Genomic DNA, 19,553 nt, shown 5'->3' with positions numbered 1-19,553 from the left:
TTGGAAGCAAGGGCCATCTAGTCTCATCCATCCTGCCCAGGAGACCCTACGCAGGCGGAAGTTCAGTGCAACCTAAAGTGCTGGGTCCAAGGGAAGCGCCTTCACAAGCACGCCAGGCAGGGATTGCTCCCCCTTCTGGTTTGCTCAGGACGGAAGGACTAATGCACTTTCTCTGCGAATGCTTCAAAGTCCTTGACGAGTCTCCTACCCTCTCCAAAATCCTACCTGCCATTCTTGGGAAGAGCATCCCTCCCCAGCTCTCACTGTTTCTCCCGACTCTGGTGCACTCTCGGAAGAGAAGGGCTGGCAGGACCACTCTCCTGGGAGGACAGGTAGGCAGGGTAAACTAGCTCGCTTAGGGTCTGTTTGGGGATTGGTGACCCTCTGTGTGAAGACATGGAGGGGACCATTTCCAGTCTGGTCTGTGACCCTGGCACCAGTTCATCAGCTGATGTTTCTTTCCCGAGGAAAATACCCGCCATACCCTACCTGGGCCAACCTCCTTTCCCTCCTTTGTCCTGAGTGAGCAAGGGCACTTAGAGAAAAGCCAGCCTCCCTAAACAAGTGGCTTGCACCAACACACATCTTCCAAGCTTCTGGAACATCAGACCCGATGTATGGAAGGGGAGGCGAGGTCGTCCCTAGGAAGAAAGGAAGGGGATGTGGACTCTGCCCTGCCCAGGGGCTCCTGAGCAGGACCCGGAAGAGGCCTATCTCATGCTTACAGACACTTCTCACAGGCAGACGTCTTTCTTTAAAAGAAGAAAAAAGTCTCTCCTGGGCCAGGTGGAGGAGAAAAAATGAGAAATATACAACGGTTGAAATCCCGGACCCCAAGAGAGATGTGCAAAGGACCCCATGTGCCTTTTCTAAATGGAAGAAAGTCTCAGGATATAGGCGGCTCAGGTACAAAGAAAGTGGAGAGGGAGGTACACTTGTAGCCCCTCCTCCAAGCCAGTGGTTCTCAAATGGGGCTATTTGGCAATGTCGGGAGGTGCTCCGGGATGTCACAAGGGGGTGGGGAGGAGGGTGCTACTGGCATGTAGTAGGCAGAGGCCAGGGATGCTGCTCAAACTCCAGCAGTGCACAGGGCCGCATCCCTCAGAAAAGCATTAGATGTCAACAGTGCTCCGCTCCAGGCCAACCTTCCAGCCACGTTCTGGAGCATCTCCAAAGGCCCCTTTCAGAGTACAGAGGTAGCCCCACAGACCTCTCCTATACCAGTTTCCAAAAAGTTCCCTCCCCAAGTCTCATCTGACAAGACAGTTGGAGGGATGGGAGAGAAGAGGGAGGAGACCCTTCTGGGGACCATGAACCAAGATGTGCCCTCTGCACACCAACAACTCCCAACTCCCACAAGGGAGAAATCCCAGACTTGGGCGATCTTTGGTCAAACAGGAAAACGTAAGGCTGAACTGAAGGGGCAACCCCTCGATCCCACCTGCCTGGTGGCCAAAGTTGGGGTACTTTCTCTTTGCACAGAGGTCCATGCTCGGGAACAGATGCCAGGACCTTGCTCCCTGGGCGGCCAGGAGGAGAAGCAGGCAGGACAGGCAGGTGGGCGGAGGCTTGGCTGACGCTGCCTGGGTGACGTGGTCCTCACTTGTTCTCAATCAGGGTCTGCACCTTGTACACGAGGTCCCGGGCCAGCTTCAGCACCTGTTTGGTGTTGTGTCGCTCGGCCATTTCTGAAAGAGTGGAAGTAAAATCTCATGAGCCTCCTTCTGTGTCCACCCTCGGGATGCACTTTCAGTGCCTGGAGAGGTCTCTGGGGCATCCCCATCATCATCATCATCTGGCATCACCCCCAGAGCAGTTCTGGAAGCAGAGACTTTGGGGAGGGGCTGCATCTCCAGACCTCGGTTTCCTCATCTGTAAAATGGGAACCATAACAGTACCTACTTCACAAGGTTACTGTGAGATCAAACGAGATGAAGCTAGCCCTCAGTGTGTGTGTTTAAAAAAATATTAGGTCCTCCCACCACCCTCCTACAAACATGACTGGACACCTTTTAAGAAAGCAACGCCAGGCACGTGGTAGATGCTTAAAAGTAGAGAAGGAAGGAAGCAACAGAAGGAGGGGGGAGGGGAGGGGAGAAAGCACCAATAATCACTTTGTCGAGAGTGACACAGAATGATCAGCTCTTCAAAGCAGAATAATCCTAAACTTAGACATTTATCATAAAGAAATCATTTGGGGACTTCTCTGGTGGTCCAGTGGTAGTCCCCGCCTTCCAGTGCAGGGGACGTGGTTTCGAATCCTGGTCAGGGAACTAAGATCCCACATGCCACGGGGCAACTAAGCCCGCATGCCACAACTACTGAGCCCATGTGTCGCAAACTACAGAGCCCACGCACTCTGGAGCCCGCACACCACAACTAGAGAGAGACAACCCGCATGCCACAGCTAGAGAGAAGCCTGCATGCTGCAATGAAAGATTCTGCATGCCGCAAGGAAGATCCTGCGTTCTGCAACTAAGACCCGACACAGGCGAGTAAATAAATAGAAATTGAAATAAAAAAAATAAAAATAGGGATAAGTAACATTAAAAAAAACCCTCAAAAAAAACCAAGAAAGAAAGAACTGATTTGGTAGAAGAAAAACAAACAAACAAACAAAAAACACTAACACCGTGGTTCCCAAACTGGGTGCTGAGGAACCCCAGGGTGCCACAGTGAACACATGGAAACGTTGAGGGAAATACAGCTATCTTCCACATCTGCTGAACACCACATAAACTGCTAATGCGAGTGAGTTTGCAAATTTCATGACATTCCTATCAACGGCTTTATAGCTTTGCAAAAGCTAGGTTTTCAGCAAGCAGTTGCCATGATAAAAGCAAGTATCATGCGAAAATCACTGTGGAATAGGAAATGAAGGTGGTGGGGTTCAAAATAATTCCAAGGTTTGAGAAGTTGTGCAAAGCCCAACAGGTGAACACACCCATTAGTAACTGTACTTATTTATTTATTTATTTATTTATTTATTTATTTATTTATTTATTTATTTAGGCCATGCCGTGTGGCGTGTGGGATCTTAGTCCCCTGACCAGGGATTGAACCCATGTCCCTTGCATCGGGAGCAAGGAGTCTTAACCACTGGACTGCCAGGGAAGTCCCAGTAACTGTACTTATTTAAATATAAAATAAAAATACGATTTTCTTTTGACTTACACGTATTATTTTTTCAAATGGCTACTAAGTTGTTAGGATAGATATAATTATTAGGTGGTTTGGACCTAACTAGTCAGTGAATGGAACTTTTGGTCCGGGTGCCACGAAAACTTTACAGAGACATCAGGGGTGTCATGAACTGAGAAAGTTTGAGAACCTCCACGCTAAGACAGGAATTGCTTTGGGTTCTCAATCACACCCTCAAACCGAAAACAACCTAGATGCCCAATCAGAATGGACGGTTCAGTAAGTTATGAACAGTCACTTGAGGTATATTCTGGTGTCTTAAAAAATGATTATATGGAAGATGGTTTTTAAACATTAAGCGGAAAAAAACCTAGATACAACTGGATTCTGAAATGGTAACAACATAAAAATATACATTACTTTGGGAAAGACTAGATGGAAAAAACATTAAAAAAAAATGAACCCACTAAGTACAGCGTGGTTTCCTGGATTGGATCCTGGAGCAGAAAAAGGACATTAGTTAAAAACCAAGTGGAATCAAGTCAGTCTGTAGTTTAGTTGATAACAATATATCAACGTTAATTGCTTTGTTCTACAAATGTACGAGGATCAGGTAACATATTAACATTAGGGGCAGCTGGGTGAAGGGTATTGGGAACTCTCTGTACTATCTTTGCAACTTTTCTCTAAATCTAAAATTATTCCAAAATAAGAAAGCTTCTTTAAAGAAAACTAATAATGTTTCCAGTGTAAGGTCATCACAGGTGGCTTTTTTCTTCTTTTGCTTTTTCCAAAACCTTCTTTAGCTTAAGAAAATGTTTTAATAGTGATAATATTGATAGTAGCAACAGCTTCTATTCATAGTAACAGCTATGAGCCAAGCACCACCTGACTGATGGGCTTTATATCCTTGTGGTCTCATTTAATCCTCCTGACATCTCCGCGAGGGAGGTGTTAGTACCATTTTATCCCCAAGGACTCTGAAGCCCAGAGACATAAAGTCACTTGCCCAAGTCACACAGCTCCCAGGTGGCAAGGCTGGGATCAGAATCCATCTCTGTTTGATTTCAAAGAGTGTGCCTTTTTCATGCCATTTCAACTGCTTTCCTGTATCTGCTTTCCCTACACATGTCAACCCTCTGAAGAAGACACTGTTACTCCATTTCCCAGATGAAGAAGCAGATGTTTAGAGAGAGGGGAAGCAACGTGTCCATGGCACAGTTGGTTAATGGCAGAGCCAGGGATGCTCCCTGAGCCTGATTTCAACACCTAGGCCCCTTCTGCCAGATCCCTGAGAAAAACACACAGGGATCACTCAGCATTACAAGTTGTTAACTCCTCAATTTGGAAATAGCTGCAAGAAGTGGGGAGAACTCTCCTCCATCCCCTTCATGGTGCATCAGTCTCAGTGACCCTCCATACCTCTCCAGGCCCCAGGAAGGGGCCCTCCAGAAGCCTGCACCCCTCAGATAAGACCCTGGTCACGTGGATACCATTAAAAAATTTGATGATGTCTGTGAAATCCATGTTGTTCTCCAAGATGATGTCACGGTAGACCTCCACCAGCGCCAGCGCGATGAACAGGACATAGTGGGCGGACGACACGTGTTTGGCTGCCCAGATGGTCTCCCAAACAGAGAAGACGTCATCATAGATGAGTTCTGCCGGGACACCAACACACACGCGCAGGGGGAGGGTCAGTCACTGAGCTCACGGCGCTGCCCTCCCTCCGGAAAGATCCCATGTCAGCCATGGTCCGCTCTTCTGTCCTGGAGCAGTGGCCAGAGCTCAGGCCAGGAGACAGGAGACCTGGACACTGTCATTTGACAGAAGCCTCAGTATTCCCCTCTGTAGAATAGGCTATGCAAACCAGGTGGGTTGTAAGTTTCCAACTCTGACATCCTGTAAGTGGAGGAACCGGGCACATGCAAATTTGATTTACATTGACCTGTCCTTGCCCTGTCCCTTGGTCAGGGTCCCCCTCTCTCCCTGCTCCCTCCATCTCTTTTAGATACCAGTGGGGGTATCTCCTTTTCCCCCTGCACCCAGGCAGAGCTGGCTGCTGCCTCTGTGTCTGGTAAAGAGACAGAATAGAGCAATGATGAAAAGTAAGGCTTCCTATGTCCAATAAACTCAGTCTGAATCCTGGCCCCATCACTTACTAGTAAGGTGACCTTGGGCTAGTTATTCCCCTCCATGAGCCCTTCTCTTTCCTCATCTGTAAGTGGGGTGATACTAACAGTAATAAAGGACTGAAGAAATAATACATAGAAATGGCTCAGCACAGTGCCTGGACCTTAATAAACACCTCCATACAGGTTAGATATTATTAGCATCACCCCAAATTGGCAAGACAGCAATGCACTGTGTCAGACATCATTTCTAAGTCATGTGTGAAAGATGCTCTATGGGCTTCAGAGTTCTTGGCCTCTGATAAGCAGCTTAATAGAATGGAAGGGAACTGGGCTTAGGTAGACAGAGTGGGGCTCAGATCCTGGCTTTATTATTCCTAGCTCTGAATTTAGTTCTTCTCAGTCTTAGTTTCCTCATCTGTAAAATGGGGATTGTGACAACACCTACTGCATAGTGTCTCTGCAAGATAAGTTGGGTGAACTGATAGTCAGAACTCAACAAATCGGCATTACTCTCTTCCACTGGCTTTGTTACAACGCCTCCCAGCCTCACCTCCCTGGTACCTTTTCCCCTGAGATTCTGCTACAAAGAGTCTGAGAACAAGTTTCCAGTTTGAAGTCTGTACCTCGCTTGAAATCCAGCAGGAACCAGCGGTAGCAGAAGTAGAAGTGAGTGTAGTCCCCATTCTGATGCATCAACTCAAAGAGCTCTGAGTCCAGGATCTGTCAGAGAAAGGAAAGATAGGCATCAGTCTCCTGGGCAAAGGCTAGACGAGAGGGGACAGCTGAATAAATGATGCTACATCCCCACACCAGATACCATACAGTCCTTAACAACCAGGTGGAGTTTAAAAATGGGCAAAGGATTTGAGGTGGAAGTCAACCTAGCTCAACCTAACCCCGTCATTTCTCTAAAGAAGATGTGCAAATAGCCAATAAGCACGAGAGATGCAACAAATGGGCATCTTTAGCAATTAGGAAAATGCAAATCAAAACCACAATGAGATACCACTTCACGTGCACTAGGATGGCTATAATAAAAATGACAGACAACAAAGTGTTGGTGAGGATGAAGAGATACTGGAACCCTTATATGTTGCTGGTGGGAATGCAAACTGGTGCAGCTGTAATTCCACTCCTAGGTATATCCCCAAGAGAAATGAAAACCTATGTCCATATAAAAACTTGTACATGAATGTACACAACAGCATTATTCATAATAGCAAAAAAAGTGGAAACCACTCGTGTTTATCAGTGGATGAATGGATAAACAAAATGTGGTCTATCCATGCCATGGAATATTCAGCAATAAAAAGGAATGATGTACAGATATATGGTATAACATGGATGGACCTTGAAAGCATGATGCTAAGTGAAAGAAGTCAGACACAAGAGGCCACATATTGTGTGACTCCATTTATATGAAGTGTCTAGAATAGGTAAATCTATAGAGACAGAAAGTAGATTAGTAGTTGCCAAGAGCTGGGGAGAGGGATTGATGTTAATGGGTATGGGGATTCTTTTTGGAGTGATGAAAGTGTTCTGAAATTAGATAGTGATGATGATTTCACACCTGTGAATATTCTAAAAATCACTGAATTGAACATTTTAAAAGGGTGAATTTTATGGTATATGAATTGATCTCAATAAAGGTGTGTGTGTGTGTGTGTGTGTGTCTGTATGAGAGAGAGAGAAAGCGAGCGAGAGAGAAATATACTCAAATATTTCTTTGCAGAAAAGGACCAATACAATCAAACATCCTGTTAAGGACAAGGGCCATGTCTTGTTCATCATTGTAGCCACAGTGCCTGAACCAAATAAATGCTCAGTGAGAATGAATGTAGTGGAGCTGAGCTGTTGAGTGAAGGTTGAGTTGAATTGAGTTTTTTAGTTTAACTCAACTGGGCTGAGTTAAGTAGATTGAGAGACTGAGTCAAGTTAAACAAGGCGTGGCTATTAAGTTGGCTTGTGGTCCATTGGGCTGAGCTGGAATAAGTTATATTATTGAAAAGCACAAGGTCCTACCTGAATTAGTGACCTCATGTTGGCAAAGTGCGTGTCCATGGCACCTCCGTGGGGGAAATTCTGGTTCATCCTCTTCATGAGCTCGGTGAAGCAGCTGAAGGCAAGGGCCTCTGCGGGAAGAGCACAGGAGGAACAGTCAACTGTGCCACTGCCCAAGGAACCTGAGGTCCCAAAGTGATGGTCCGAGGCCCTGAGGTGGTTCACAAAGTCCACAGCCAAATGACAAACATAAGGACAATGGAGTACAAATGTATACCATTTCAAGGAACGTTCTCCAATTAATTACATACTTCCCACCTTTGAGGTACTGAAATGTTTTATTTTAGGAAACAATGGTGACAGCAAAGCGCTCTGTTTTAAAGATCCCTATTTGCTATAATGAAAAGTCGACAATGTTTGGTCCCAAACTTTTTGAAAAAAACATTCTACAGGGTTCATGAAATTCTCATGTCTGGGAACCACTGTATTAAACGAGCAATTGTCAATATTGGAAGGGTGTTTGCAGGCGTTATGCAAAGAAAGGGTCAAATAACATTGGGAAATGCTGCTTAGAGAGCCACTACCTATATTAAGAATGAAAAGGCTCTGAGAAGTCATGTAATTTAAAAAATCTTTTATATTGTTCAACCCAGTGTTTAAAAAATTTATTTGAAAATAGTACCTTTTTTCTCTCTTAACACCTAGTAACTTTGGGGAAAGTTATGAGAAGGTTTCCAGAGGCACAGTAAGATCTCATTTATTTTTTGAAAGACTTTATTTTTCAGAACAATTTACAGAAAAATTGGGAAAAGTGTACAGAGTTTCCATATACCCCACACCTCGTTCCCCCTATTACTAACATCTCCCATTAGTATGGTACGTTTGTTACAATTAATGACCCACTGATGATACATAATTGACTCAAGTCCATAGTTTTTTATCTTATGTCCTTTTTCTGTGCCAAGAACTCATCCAAGGACAACGTTACATACACCTGTCATCTCTCCTTAGGCTCCTCTTGGCTATGGCAGTGCCTCAGGCCTTCCTTGTTTTTGATGGCCTTGATAGTTATGAAGAATACTTGTCAGGTATTCTACGGGATGCCTCCCTATTGGAATTTATCTGATGTTTTCCTCATGATAAGACTGGAATTATGGGTTATTGGGAGAAAGACGTAGGTAAGGTGCCATTTTAATCACATCATATCAAGGGTATACTGTATCAATGTGATTTAGGATGGTTGATGACCTTGGCCACCTGATAGAGGCAGTGTTTTCAGGTTTCCCCACTGCATAGTTTCTCTCTCACCTCCCACCCCCTTCTACACTGAACTTTCTGGAAGCAAGTCACTATGCTCAGTTCTGAAGAGTTGGGAGTTATACTTCCCATTTTAAAACAGCCTTACTGAGGTTTAGGTACCATAAAATTCACTCTTTTAAATGTATAATTCACTGGTTTTAGTATATTCACATCTGTGAAAATCTCTAATTTCAGAACATTTTCGTCACCCCCAAAAGACTCTCTCTATATCAGAGGTCATCACCTATTTCCCTCTCCCTGCAGTCCCTGTCAACAACTAGTCTATTTTCTGTCTCTACAGATTTGTCCCTTCTGGCAGCAATCTTATTTTAATGTTGCTAAAATGCCCAGCTTCTCACGTGCTCTTGGAGGCAGTTTTCATATCTTACTGGTTTCCTCATTAATAAGTTGGATGAAATCTTTGTCATGTGTTTATTCTATTTGTATGAGAGAGACACATTAACTTTTTGAAAATTATATTTTATCAGTTCTGAAGGTCATCCACTGAGATGTTTGAGGGGATTAATCCAATGGAGACAAATTAAATCAAATTTACCTGTACATCCTCGGTGACAACAGAACTTTTTCTGACCCTCTAGTTCTTTTTTTCTTTTTCTACTGATATTATGTATTTGTTTTTATTTCTGGCTTGTATACCTTCAATAAGTTAATCTGAATTGGTGGCAGCAATGACTGGGGATTTGCTATTATGGTCTGACTATTTGGTGATCTCTGTTGGGTGTATAATGAAAGCCTATTCTCTGTTGGGTGAGAGATGACAGAGAATCCAATTTTGTAGTCTTTTTTTCTTCGTTGTTCTTTTTTTTTTTTTTTTTTACCTGTTTGTCTATTTGCAAACTCAAATCAATTAACAATTACATGCTCACTGGAAGAAAAATAACCAAGTTTTTGTGTTTCTGGTTCAGTTTTCAGCAATATTTTATAGTTTTTGGTGTACAAATCTTGCACTTCTTCTGTTAAATTTATTCATAAGCATTTTATTCTTTTAGATGCTATTGAAAATGGAATTGCTTTCCTAATTTCATTTTTAGATTATTCATTGCAATTGTATAGAAATATAATTGACTTTTATATAGGTCCTATATCCTGCAACCCTGCTGAACTTGTTTATTAGTTTTAATGTGTTCTGGATTCCTTAGGATTTTCTATAGGCAAGATCATGTCATCTGCAAATATACATGGTTTTACTTCCTTTCCAATCTGGATGCCTTTTATTTCTTTTTCTTCCCTAGTTGTAAAGGCTAGGGCCTTTTGTAGCAAAAGTGGACATCTTTGTCTTACTCTTGATCTTAGGTGAGAAGTGTTCAATATTTCACCATTGAGTATGACATTAGTCGTGGGTTTTTCATAGATGCCTTTTATCACGTTGAGGAAGTTCTCTTTTATTCCAAGTTTGATGAATTTTTTATCATGAAAGGCTGCTGAATTTTGTCAGATGGCATCTCTTTGTCAACTGAGATGATCATGTGATTTTTGTCCTTTATTCTATGAATGTAGTGAATTACACTGATTGATTTTCATACATTGAACCAGCCTGGCATTCCTGTGATAAATCCCATTTGGTCTTGAAATATAATCCTTTTTATACCTTGATGGATTCAGTTTGCTCGTGTTTTGTTGAGGATTTTTGCCTTTGATTTCATAAAGGATATTGGCCTGCAGTTTTCTTTTCTTGTGATGTCTTTGTCTGGTATTGGTATTAGGGTACCAGTGGGCCCTCATGTAAGGACCTGCCTTATAGGATGAGTTGAGAAGTGTTCCCTCTTCTTCTCTGTTTTAGAAGAGTTTATGAAGTATTGGTATTCATTCTTTGTTAAGTGTTCGGTAGAATTCAGTAGTGAAGCTGTCTGGGTCTGAGTTGTCCTTTGTTCTCACTCATGTTTATACAGCCAGTGGCTAGCAAAAGCTTGGATGGGTGTTGGACACCTGGAAATAAGTGTTGGTCAACATGGAATAAGAGAACTTTTTATTTCACTAGGACCTTGATGTGTTCACTGGACAGGTCTTCTGAGCACCTGTACTGACCCATTCCATGGAGTCACAGAGTCAGATTAACCTCTCTTCTATGTAGTGGGAAGGAAACTGCATCCCCAGTTCTGGGGCAGGGAGGATACACTCACCGTCATCCAGAATGACCAACAGTGGAGCCAGGAGGTCACACATACCCTGGACATAGCCGATATCAATGTGCTGCCAGATGTAGCTACGAGAGAGACACAAGATGCCCAGTGATGGCCCCCACAGTATGCCTCTCCAACCCCCTCCTCCTTTACCTCCACCCTGGGTTGGTCCCCATCCCTCACCTGGACCACTCCCTCAACCTCCAGCCTGCATCCCCATCCCCAGTCTCACTCTCTTCAAACATCCTATGCTCAGTCACCAGGATGTCCTTCTTAAAGCTCAGCTCAAGACCACTGCATGCTCAAAAACCCCACTGCATGACAGGACAGTGTCCAAACTCCTTAACTGGGGGTGCAAGGAGTTCATAGTTTCCTCCCAATCCCTCTTTACAGTCTCACACATCACTTCCCAGTGTTTCTTCCCCTCCAGCTGCAGAGGTATTTACCTTTGTACAAATAAAGCATACATTCATGCCCCTGTGCTTTTGTCCCAGCAGTTTCCTCTGCCTGGAATTTCCATCTGTCCCTTAATAATAATAACTAATATTTACTAAGCATTTACTGTATGCTCTGTCCACTATACATGTACTGTATCATTTAATTCTCAAAATAATCATATGAAAAAGTTACTATTATTATCCCATTTCACACATAAGGGGAATGAGGCACAGAGAACCAAGTGACATGCACCAGGTCATACACCTAACAATAAATGGTAGAGACAGGACTTGAACCCAGGTGGCCTCACCCCAGAGTATGTGCTCTTAACTTCAGTGCTAAATGATTTATTTCTTCAGTGTCTTCTCTTTTTGCCAAAATTCATCTTGAAGGTCACACCACTGTGAGGCCTTCCGTGATTTCTCCTGGTGCCGTAACTAGGTAAAAGTCAGTCTATGCTTCCTTCTCCCCCAGCACTATTTAATTTTAAGGAAGCATGCTATATTAAAGTTAATTATGTTTGTATCTCATCAACTAAATTTTGAGTGGCAGTAATTGCTTGGGAGACCATAAGACAGAATAGTTAAGAGGTGGTGTTTATTAATAAGAAGGCTTTGAACAGGGTTTGGCAATCCTTTTCTGAGAGGTCCAGATAAGAAGTATTTTCAGCTGTGTAGGCCATATGTTCTCTTTCTCAACTACATAACTCTGCAGAGGCAATCAATCACAGATAATATGCAACCAAATGGGCATAGGTAAATTCTAAAAAAAAATTTATTTACAAAAGCAAGTGGTAGGCAGGATTTGGCCCATGGGCTGTAGTAGTAGTTTGCAAACCCCTGAGTTAGAGTAGCATGTAAAGAAGTCCAGGATGCACTGTTGAGTGTAAAAAGCAAGTTGTAGAAAAATAGTTTATAGTATAACCCAACACAGATAAACATTTAAAAAAAATTAAAATGTGTGCATTCATATTATATTATCCTATATATTACATAGTATAACTATATATTATATAGTATAATTACATTCTATATTTATATAGTTATATAGCATTATATTACATTAAATATTAATTACTATCTAAATATCAATATATTAACATGTGTATATTCATATTATACTATATATTTATATAATTATATACTACATATGAATCATAATTATATATGTTATATAGTATAACATTGTATATTATATAATATACTATCTATTATATATGTGTATATATAGATATCTCATATATATGGCTTGGGAGGATATTCACTAAACCATTAGCAGTAGTTTCTTCTTCTTGGTGAGTGGCATTAATGACTGGATATAAAAGGAGAAGTTTCTCTTTATACTTTATGAACTTCTGATTTCTTTGGTTGATTCAGGTTTTTAATAAGCATGGGTTACTTTCATATATCAAGAAATAAAATATTTACTATTTAATGAAAAGTAACAAGTAGCCCCAAATCCTGGCTTAAAGAAATAAAGCAGAGATTCTACAGTCCGAGAGAAATGGGTGAGTTCCTGTACAGCCACTGCCCACCTGGAGGGACCCTGAGCAATGCGGTACCCCTCTGAGCCTCCATTTCCTCACCTATAAAAGGGGATAAGACTTACCTCATAGGCTTGTTGTGAGGACCAAGTGAAATGATGTTAGTAAAGGGCTCAGGACAGTGCCTGGTATACAGTAGGTGCTTAATAAATGTTCTCTATTATTATTATTACTATAATTGTTATATAATTGTCAGGATGGGCTGGAATGAGATTCAAGGTGGGCATGGTGCCAGCTGCAGAGAGTGCGATTCTAAATGGGCTCCCCGTAGCACACACCTGTGCCATCCCCTCCCGATCCCCGACTGATCCATCCCCCCCACCCCGCCCCGGCCACCTGCACATGATGTTCCGTAGCTTCTCCAGGTTGGCGGATGTGAAGTACCAGTAGTTGCGGTCACACCTCTGCACGTCCTTCTCGATGCGGTGCAGGTTCACCGTGTACAGATCCAGCAGCTCTGGCTGCGGGCCCCCAGGAGGGGAGGAAAAGAACAATTACACCCCAACTCCTCAGAGAGGCTGTCTTCCAGAGATTCTCTTTCCTCCTCCTAGCCCTCTCCTGTCATCACTGAAAAAAACTTCCTCTACCTGGACCAGTCAGATGTTCGACTTTATTCTTGTTGCTATTGTTTCCTGAGAAAGCCTCTTTCACTTTGTATGATGAAAATTCTCTTTATTTTTTTCCTTTATAAAACAACACAATCCTGGGACTTCCCTGGTGGGCCAGCGGTTAAGACTCCACACTCCCAATGCAGGGGGCCCGTGTTTGATCCGTGGTCAGGGAACTAGATCCCGCATGCTGCAACTAAGAGAGCCCGCAGGCTGCAACTAAAGATTCTGCACACCACAACGAAGATCCCGCAAACAGCAATGAAAATCCCGCATACCACAACTAAGACCCAGCGCAGCCAAATAAATAAATATATTAAAAAAAAACACAAAAAAAATAAAACAACACAATCCTATGAGATGTATAGAATTACTATCCCCATTTTATAGATGAAAAAAGTAAGGTTGATATATATATGTTTATATAGGCTACAATATATATGTAGCAAACTAATAAAAAGCAAACAAATAAATGAAAATACTTCTAGGAAAAACAAAATTTTTTGCGGGAAAGAAAAAACACATACAGGTTACTACATGGATTATGCATTAAATTCTTATAATAATATAACCACCAAACAGTCATTTAACTAAAATTACTATAACCATAGTGAATGGATGGGGATTGGGACAGTTTCACTTGTGTGGTGAGGGGGCGGGGCGGGGGAAGGAAGAAGACTGAATCCTCTTCCTCCACAGTGGGGAGTCAATAGATGTCAAAAACTGAAGAAAAACAAGAAAAGATCAGTAAGTAGCAATACAAGTGTATTATTTACAGACATGAGGGTAAACATCGGATAATTTGGGCAGAATAAGTAACTACCACTGCCTCTGGGGAGGGCCTAATGGGCAGATGTGGGGCAGACAGCTTCCAGTTCTTGGATCCAGCCTTGTCTGACTGTTTGACTCTTTGTGATAGAGATAAAAATTCCTTTAAAAGAAAATGGATATACAACACCTGGCCCAGAAAACCTCCCTTTCAGTTGATGTCCTTTGCTTTGGGCTTTTTGGCAAGAAAGTAAAATATTTAAAAGATATTGGACCTGAGTGTAAATCAGGATGCTCACCATCAAGGTTGCTATTGATCGCTATGGGCTGAGCACAGAGGACTTGACTCACTAATTCTGAAAACAACTCAGGGAGGAAGGTACGCAATAGATAGGGAAACTGAGGCTCAGAAAGATAAAGTGATGTACCTAAGCTGGGATCTGAACCCAGCACTGTTTGTCTGCAAAGCCTGTGTTCTTTAAGTATTATATTATCTTCTCTCCCAAATGGGTTTCTACAGTGAACCCTCCGTGATGGGAAAAGGCAATGAACCAGAGGTCGTTCTGGATAACTGCGGTCTGTGGGACACTCCCACCCTCCTGAGGCTGCAGAAAATTGAGTGGAGGAGAATCCTGGTGACTTACAGAGTAGGTGACGCCACTAGAAGACACAGGGGATGCCTCGTTGTTGGCAGAAGTGGTCACGGCCAGAGAAGCAAGCACGGGGAAGAGACTTTCCATCTCGGGCTCCTCTGAGAGGTTGTCCTCACTGTCCACCTGGCTCTGCTTCCCCACCTCGATGCCCCTCCAGCCCTCCATCGCAGGGCCCTCCCTTTCGGGCAGAGCTACATCCATACTGCCAGTGATGGACACGAACTCGTCCATGCTCCCGTTGGCCAGGAGGTCGCTCTCCAGGCTGTCCTGCACAGCCAGCTCCTCACGGGGGACCTCATCCCGGGAAGTGGTGGCCTCGCTGCTCTGCCCGTCATCCACACCGTTGTCCCTGGATCGAATCATCAGTGGGGCAGGGCGCTGGGCGTCCATGACGCTGTCCTCCGTGCTCAGGCTGGGTTCTGAGTGCTCCGAGAGGCCCGAGGAGAAGTTGTGGGAGGAAGGGTGGCCGGAGTCTGGGGAACAGGTGCCATTCACCAGGTTCCCGTTGGGGATCTTGGGCTGCTTCTCCTCCAACCTGCATTCTGCCTCCACCTGCTCCACCTCGTCCACAGACTCGAAGACCTGCAGACCAGGTGCACAAAGACAGAGGGACTAGGATGTCTATTGTGGTGCTACTTCCAGCAGTGACCTGAATATCCATCCACAGGGGACTGGTTCAAATACGGAACATGCCTGCAGGGGAACACTACACAGTCAGTAAAAAGACTGAGGCAGAACAAGTTGTAATATATGCTCCCATGTGTAGAAAATAAAAAATTGCTCCATATGCACGCATAAGCATAGAATAATCCAGAAAGAAACAAGGAAGCACGGCAGTTGACTCTGAGGAAGAGTATCTTTTATCATACAAAATTATGTGCACTTAATTTTTTTTTTTTTTGTGGTACACGGGCCTCTCACTGTTGTGGCCTCTCCCGCTGCGGAGCACAGGCTCCAGACGCGCAGGCTCAGCGGCCATGGCTCACGGGCCCAGCCGCTCCGCAGCATGTGGGATCTTCCCGGACCAGGGCACGAACCCGTGTCCCCTGCATCGGCAGGCGGACTCTCAACCACTGCGCCACCAGGGAAGCCCATGTGCACTTTTTTTAAAGTAAAAAAATTAGTTAACCACATATGGAACAGGCTAAAAAAACATCCATGTGGTGGACTATTATGGATCAATTTTCAAAATTAGTTAGATGTATATGAAATATTATGGAAAAGTCTCCAGGATACATATCTAAGATTTATTTGTGGTTCTTTGTGTCTTTAGGCCATATCCCATCAAGGCAGACTGTATAAGATCATATCCCAAGATCACTTGAAATATTTCTTCTGTGTGGTTATGTCACCAACTTGATTTACTGTTAATTTCATGTGCTTCTGGTTTTAAAAAGATTTCTTTTCGATTAAATTGCTTTTGGAGTTAACTTACCTAACTCCAAAATCAAAACTAGAAAACAAAGTACATTCAGGGAAATGTAGCTTCTTTCCCTGTACCCCTCACCCCAATTAAGTAATAACCATTTGACCAGTTTCTGGTTTATCCTTCCATCGTTTTAGAAAATAGATATATATAAATATAAATAGATATATATAATACATATATATAAATATACACTTATATACATATATATAAATATAAAGATATATATATTATATATACATATATATAAATATAAAGATATATATAAATAGATATATAATACATATATTAATATTTCCTCTGTTTATGCAAAAGGTGACATACTTGGCACATTTTTTCACTTTGTTTTTTTCTTTAATATTGAGTGAGAATGTGTTAACATTTCTTTGCAGTGAATGAAATGAAAAGCTGTTGAACAATACATCTGATGGTATTTATTTAGAAATTTTAAAAGATTACTAAACATCGCAATATATTACATACTGGCTATATATTTCTGTGTATGTAAAGGCATACAGAAGGGTCTGGAAGGATACACAGCAAACTGAAGATAGCAATGTTATTCCTAGGGAGGGCATGTGGGGATTAGGGGTGGTCAAAGCCAAATTTAGTTTTCTCTGTAATATTTTAATTTTTTTAACAGGCAAAAGAGCTTCATGTATTACTCATGTAGGTAAAACTTCAATTTTTAATGCTAGCATAAAAGCTAAAACAGATCAACCATGAGTGACCTGTATATGAGGGACCTCCAGTCCCATTATTCCAGGTTGGAGGGAGGGGGATGGGTGGGGAGGGGCGGGGCCTCCGGGAGGTCACCTGTGTGCTGCTGCTGGAGTCGCTCTGCAGGCGGATGTTCTGGCGGCCCGAACTGCAGCTCTGGGAGGACTGAGAGAAAAAGGGGTAGGACGGAGTGTGGGTGAGGCTGCCGCCGGGCTTAGGGTCCCCACATTGAGCTTAGGAGGGGCTGCTGGGCTGGAAGTGAGTAAGTGTGGTCTTATCTCTACCCCTGACTCGGGCAAGTCCCTTCTCAGGGCCTCAGCTTCCTACCTATCAAATAGAAGTGGGGCGGGGGCTCACTCCCTGGAGCCTCCTCGGAGGCCACAGCAGCCACTGGACCTCCACCTCCCACCCACAACCAGAGAACCCCACCTTTAACTGCTCTGCACTTGAGACTTCCAACTAACATTTTAGTTCAACTCAAAGGACTGGTTGTATGCATGTCTATTGTCTACTCCTTCCCTGTATACGTGCTTTTTGCCCTATAACTTTTACTTTCTGTCAACCCTGATGCTAAGCTTGGCCAAGTGACCTGCTTTGGCCAGTGGGGTGTTAGCAAACTCGACAGGGCAAACACATAAAAACTGCTTGCGCATTTTCTGCTTTCTCTCTTTAAGATCTGCTTTCACTGCAAGAACATGGCCAGGCTAGCCTGCTGGAGGATGAGACGTGAGGAGCAGGGCCGAGTCACCCCAGATATGTGAGAGCCCAACGAAGATCAACAAACCTTTTAGCTGAGCAGAACTGCCCGGCTGACCCACAGACTCATGAGTAAAAAATATATGTTTACTGTTAGACATCATTGGCTTTTGGGGGTTGTTTGTTACACAGTATTAGTGTGGCAATTGATGACGGATTTATCACTGGTGAAGGGAATTGACTTTCTTTCCATCCCCTGCTTTGGGATGCTAAACTGGAGATTCTATCAGGACAGATATGTCTGACCTAGTCACTGGAGCATTCTTGACATTCCAGGACATTCCTGACAGTACCTGGCACATAGTAGGTACTCAACAGCATTTGCTGAACAAATGAAAGTCTAACACTGTGCTGGTCACTTTATATATGCTAGCTTGTTTGAGTTGTACACAAATCTCCCCTATACAAATGATCATTCCCATTTCATAGATGAGGAGACTGAGGCCCAGAAGTAAAGGTGCTTGTCTGAGCCCCAGAGCTAAGAAATGAAGGGGCTGGAGTTTGAAGTGAGGTCTGTCTGACTCCAAAGTCACCTTCCACCTAAAAGCCAGGGGTGAGACTCTGTCCCAAGGCCCCAAACACCCAGCCCTCACCCTTCCTACAACAGCCTGATGGAGCAGAGCCCCGCCCCCAGCTCCCTGAGGGGAGCCACCCATCACCTCATTGCTGATGGTAGAGTCCCGGTGCATCATCCGGTGCAGGTGGCTGTCCAGGCTGGCCCCCGAAGAGCATTTGGCCAGGGCGGCCGCGTGGGATTCCCGCTCCCTCTGCCGCACAATCGCCTCACAGCCCAGCCACTCGGACATGGTCTGTGCATAGCAGGCATGCATCTGCTCGTCCACCTGCCAGGGCAGATGCACGGTCACCTGGAATGCTGGGATCCCAGGGGACAACCAACCCAACCCAGAAGATGGTGGCTCTGACCTGGGACCCTGAGCCCTAGAAACACCCATCCAACGTTCATGGAGTTAACATCCATCAGTTGGTAACTGAACACCTACTATGTGCCAGGCACTGGCTAGGCCCTGGGGATACACAAAAGTGAGCAAGGCAACTTCTTTCTTTCCATTTTCCCCCCCTTCCTTTCTATCTTCCTTCTTTTATTCATTCATTCATTCATTCATTCATACACTTATTCAAATATTTGTTGACAACCTACTCTGTGCCAGGCAGTATACTAAGCCTTGGGGATACTAAAGTGAGCAGACTGTTTATTTCTTTATTACCTTCTTTTCCTTTTTCCTACTTCATTCATTCATTCATTCACTTGTTCATTTAAGTTGATAAGTACCTACTATGTGCTAGGCATCAACCTAGGCATATGAAACATAAGATGAGCAAGATGCCTCATTTGTCCATTCCTCCAGTCACTCAACACACTTACCAGGGGCCTCCCAGGTGCCCAGCATGGGGGGTAGGTGCTGAGAACACAAAGATGAATAAAAGTGACCCTTTCCTTTACTTACAGCAATGGCTTTAGAGAAGGGCCACAGGTTTCTAGTGTTCCCCTTGTGAGATTTCAGCAGAGAAGATCGGAGCTTACTTCATTTCTGTGTTGCACAGCCCAGGTAACTGAGGTTCTGAATCTGCCAGACCTCTGGGCACAAGTGGGGCAGACAAGCTGACGAAAGGGTGTGAGGGGGCAGGAAGGAGAAGAGGGAGGGCAGGGAGCCTGCCCCATGCCAGGGTTGGGAGGGGCGGGCGGCCTTTAGCTAGTCAGGGCTTCCAGAGAGAGGCTCCGGGTCCACCCTGCCCAAGCCTGTCATGGGCAGCTCCCTCCTGCTGACCTCCCGAAGATTCATCCAAGCCCACCTCCCTGTTCCCACTGCCATCCTAGGCTAGGCTTCCAGGACCCCTCACCCAGATGACCTTCCTTCCTGGTGCCTGCTTGTCCCAGCCTGGCCCCTCCTGTCCCTCTCCCACT

The 19,553-nt window shown here is 44.0% G+C and overlaps 1 protein-coding gene across 2 annotated transcripts in view; it reads right to left on the bottom strand.

Annotated features, from left to right (window-relative positions):
- Window positions 1–630: 630 nt before the first annotated feature.
- SGSM1 (small G protein signaling modulator 1) overlaps window positions 631–19,553 on the bottom strand; it is an 85,996-nt gene continuing 67,073 nt past the window's right edge. Inside the window, exons 17-25 of one of the 2 annotated variants that reach the window (XM_060119232.1) lie at window positions 18,289–18,471; window positions 16,970–17,038; window positions 14,719–15,309; window positions 13,035–13,159; window positions 10,718–10,800; window positions 7,299–7,408; window positions 5,900–5,996; window positions 4,635–4,802; window positions 631–1,688 (exon numbers count right to left, since the gene is read on the bottom strand). In XM_060119232.1, coding sequence (XP_059975215.1) covers window positions 1,600–1,688; window positions 4,635–4,802; window positions 5,900–5,996; window positions 7,299–7,408; window positions 10,718–10,800; window positions 13,035–13,159; window positions 14,719–15,309; window positions 16,970–17,038; window positions 18,289–18,471 — 1,515 coding nt within the window. In that variant the 3' untranslated portion in view covers window positions 631–1,599. Of the gene's footprint in view, window positions 1,689–4,634; window positions 4,803–5,899; window positions 5,997–7,298; window positions 7,409–10,717; window positions 10,801–13,034; window positions 13,160–13,884; window positions 14,030–14,718; window positions 15,310–16,969; window positions 17,039–18,288; window positions 18,472–19,553 lie in introns of those variants that run through there. The other variant, XM_060119231.1, reaches the window with a different exon arrangement.

This window comes from Mesoplodon densirostris, chromosome 15, assembly GCF_025265405.1.
Source record: "Mesoplodon densirostris isolate mMesDen1 chromosome 15, mMesDen1 primary haplotype, whole genome shotgun sequence".
NCBI classification, from domain to species: Eukaryota; Metazoa; Chordata; class Mammalia; order Artiodactyla; family Ziphiidae; genus Mesoplodon; species Mesoplodon densirostris.
This window is presented reverse-complemented; position numbering and strand designations above follow the sequence as displayed.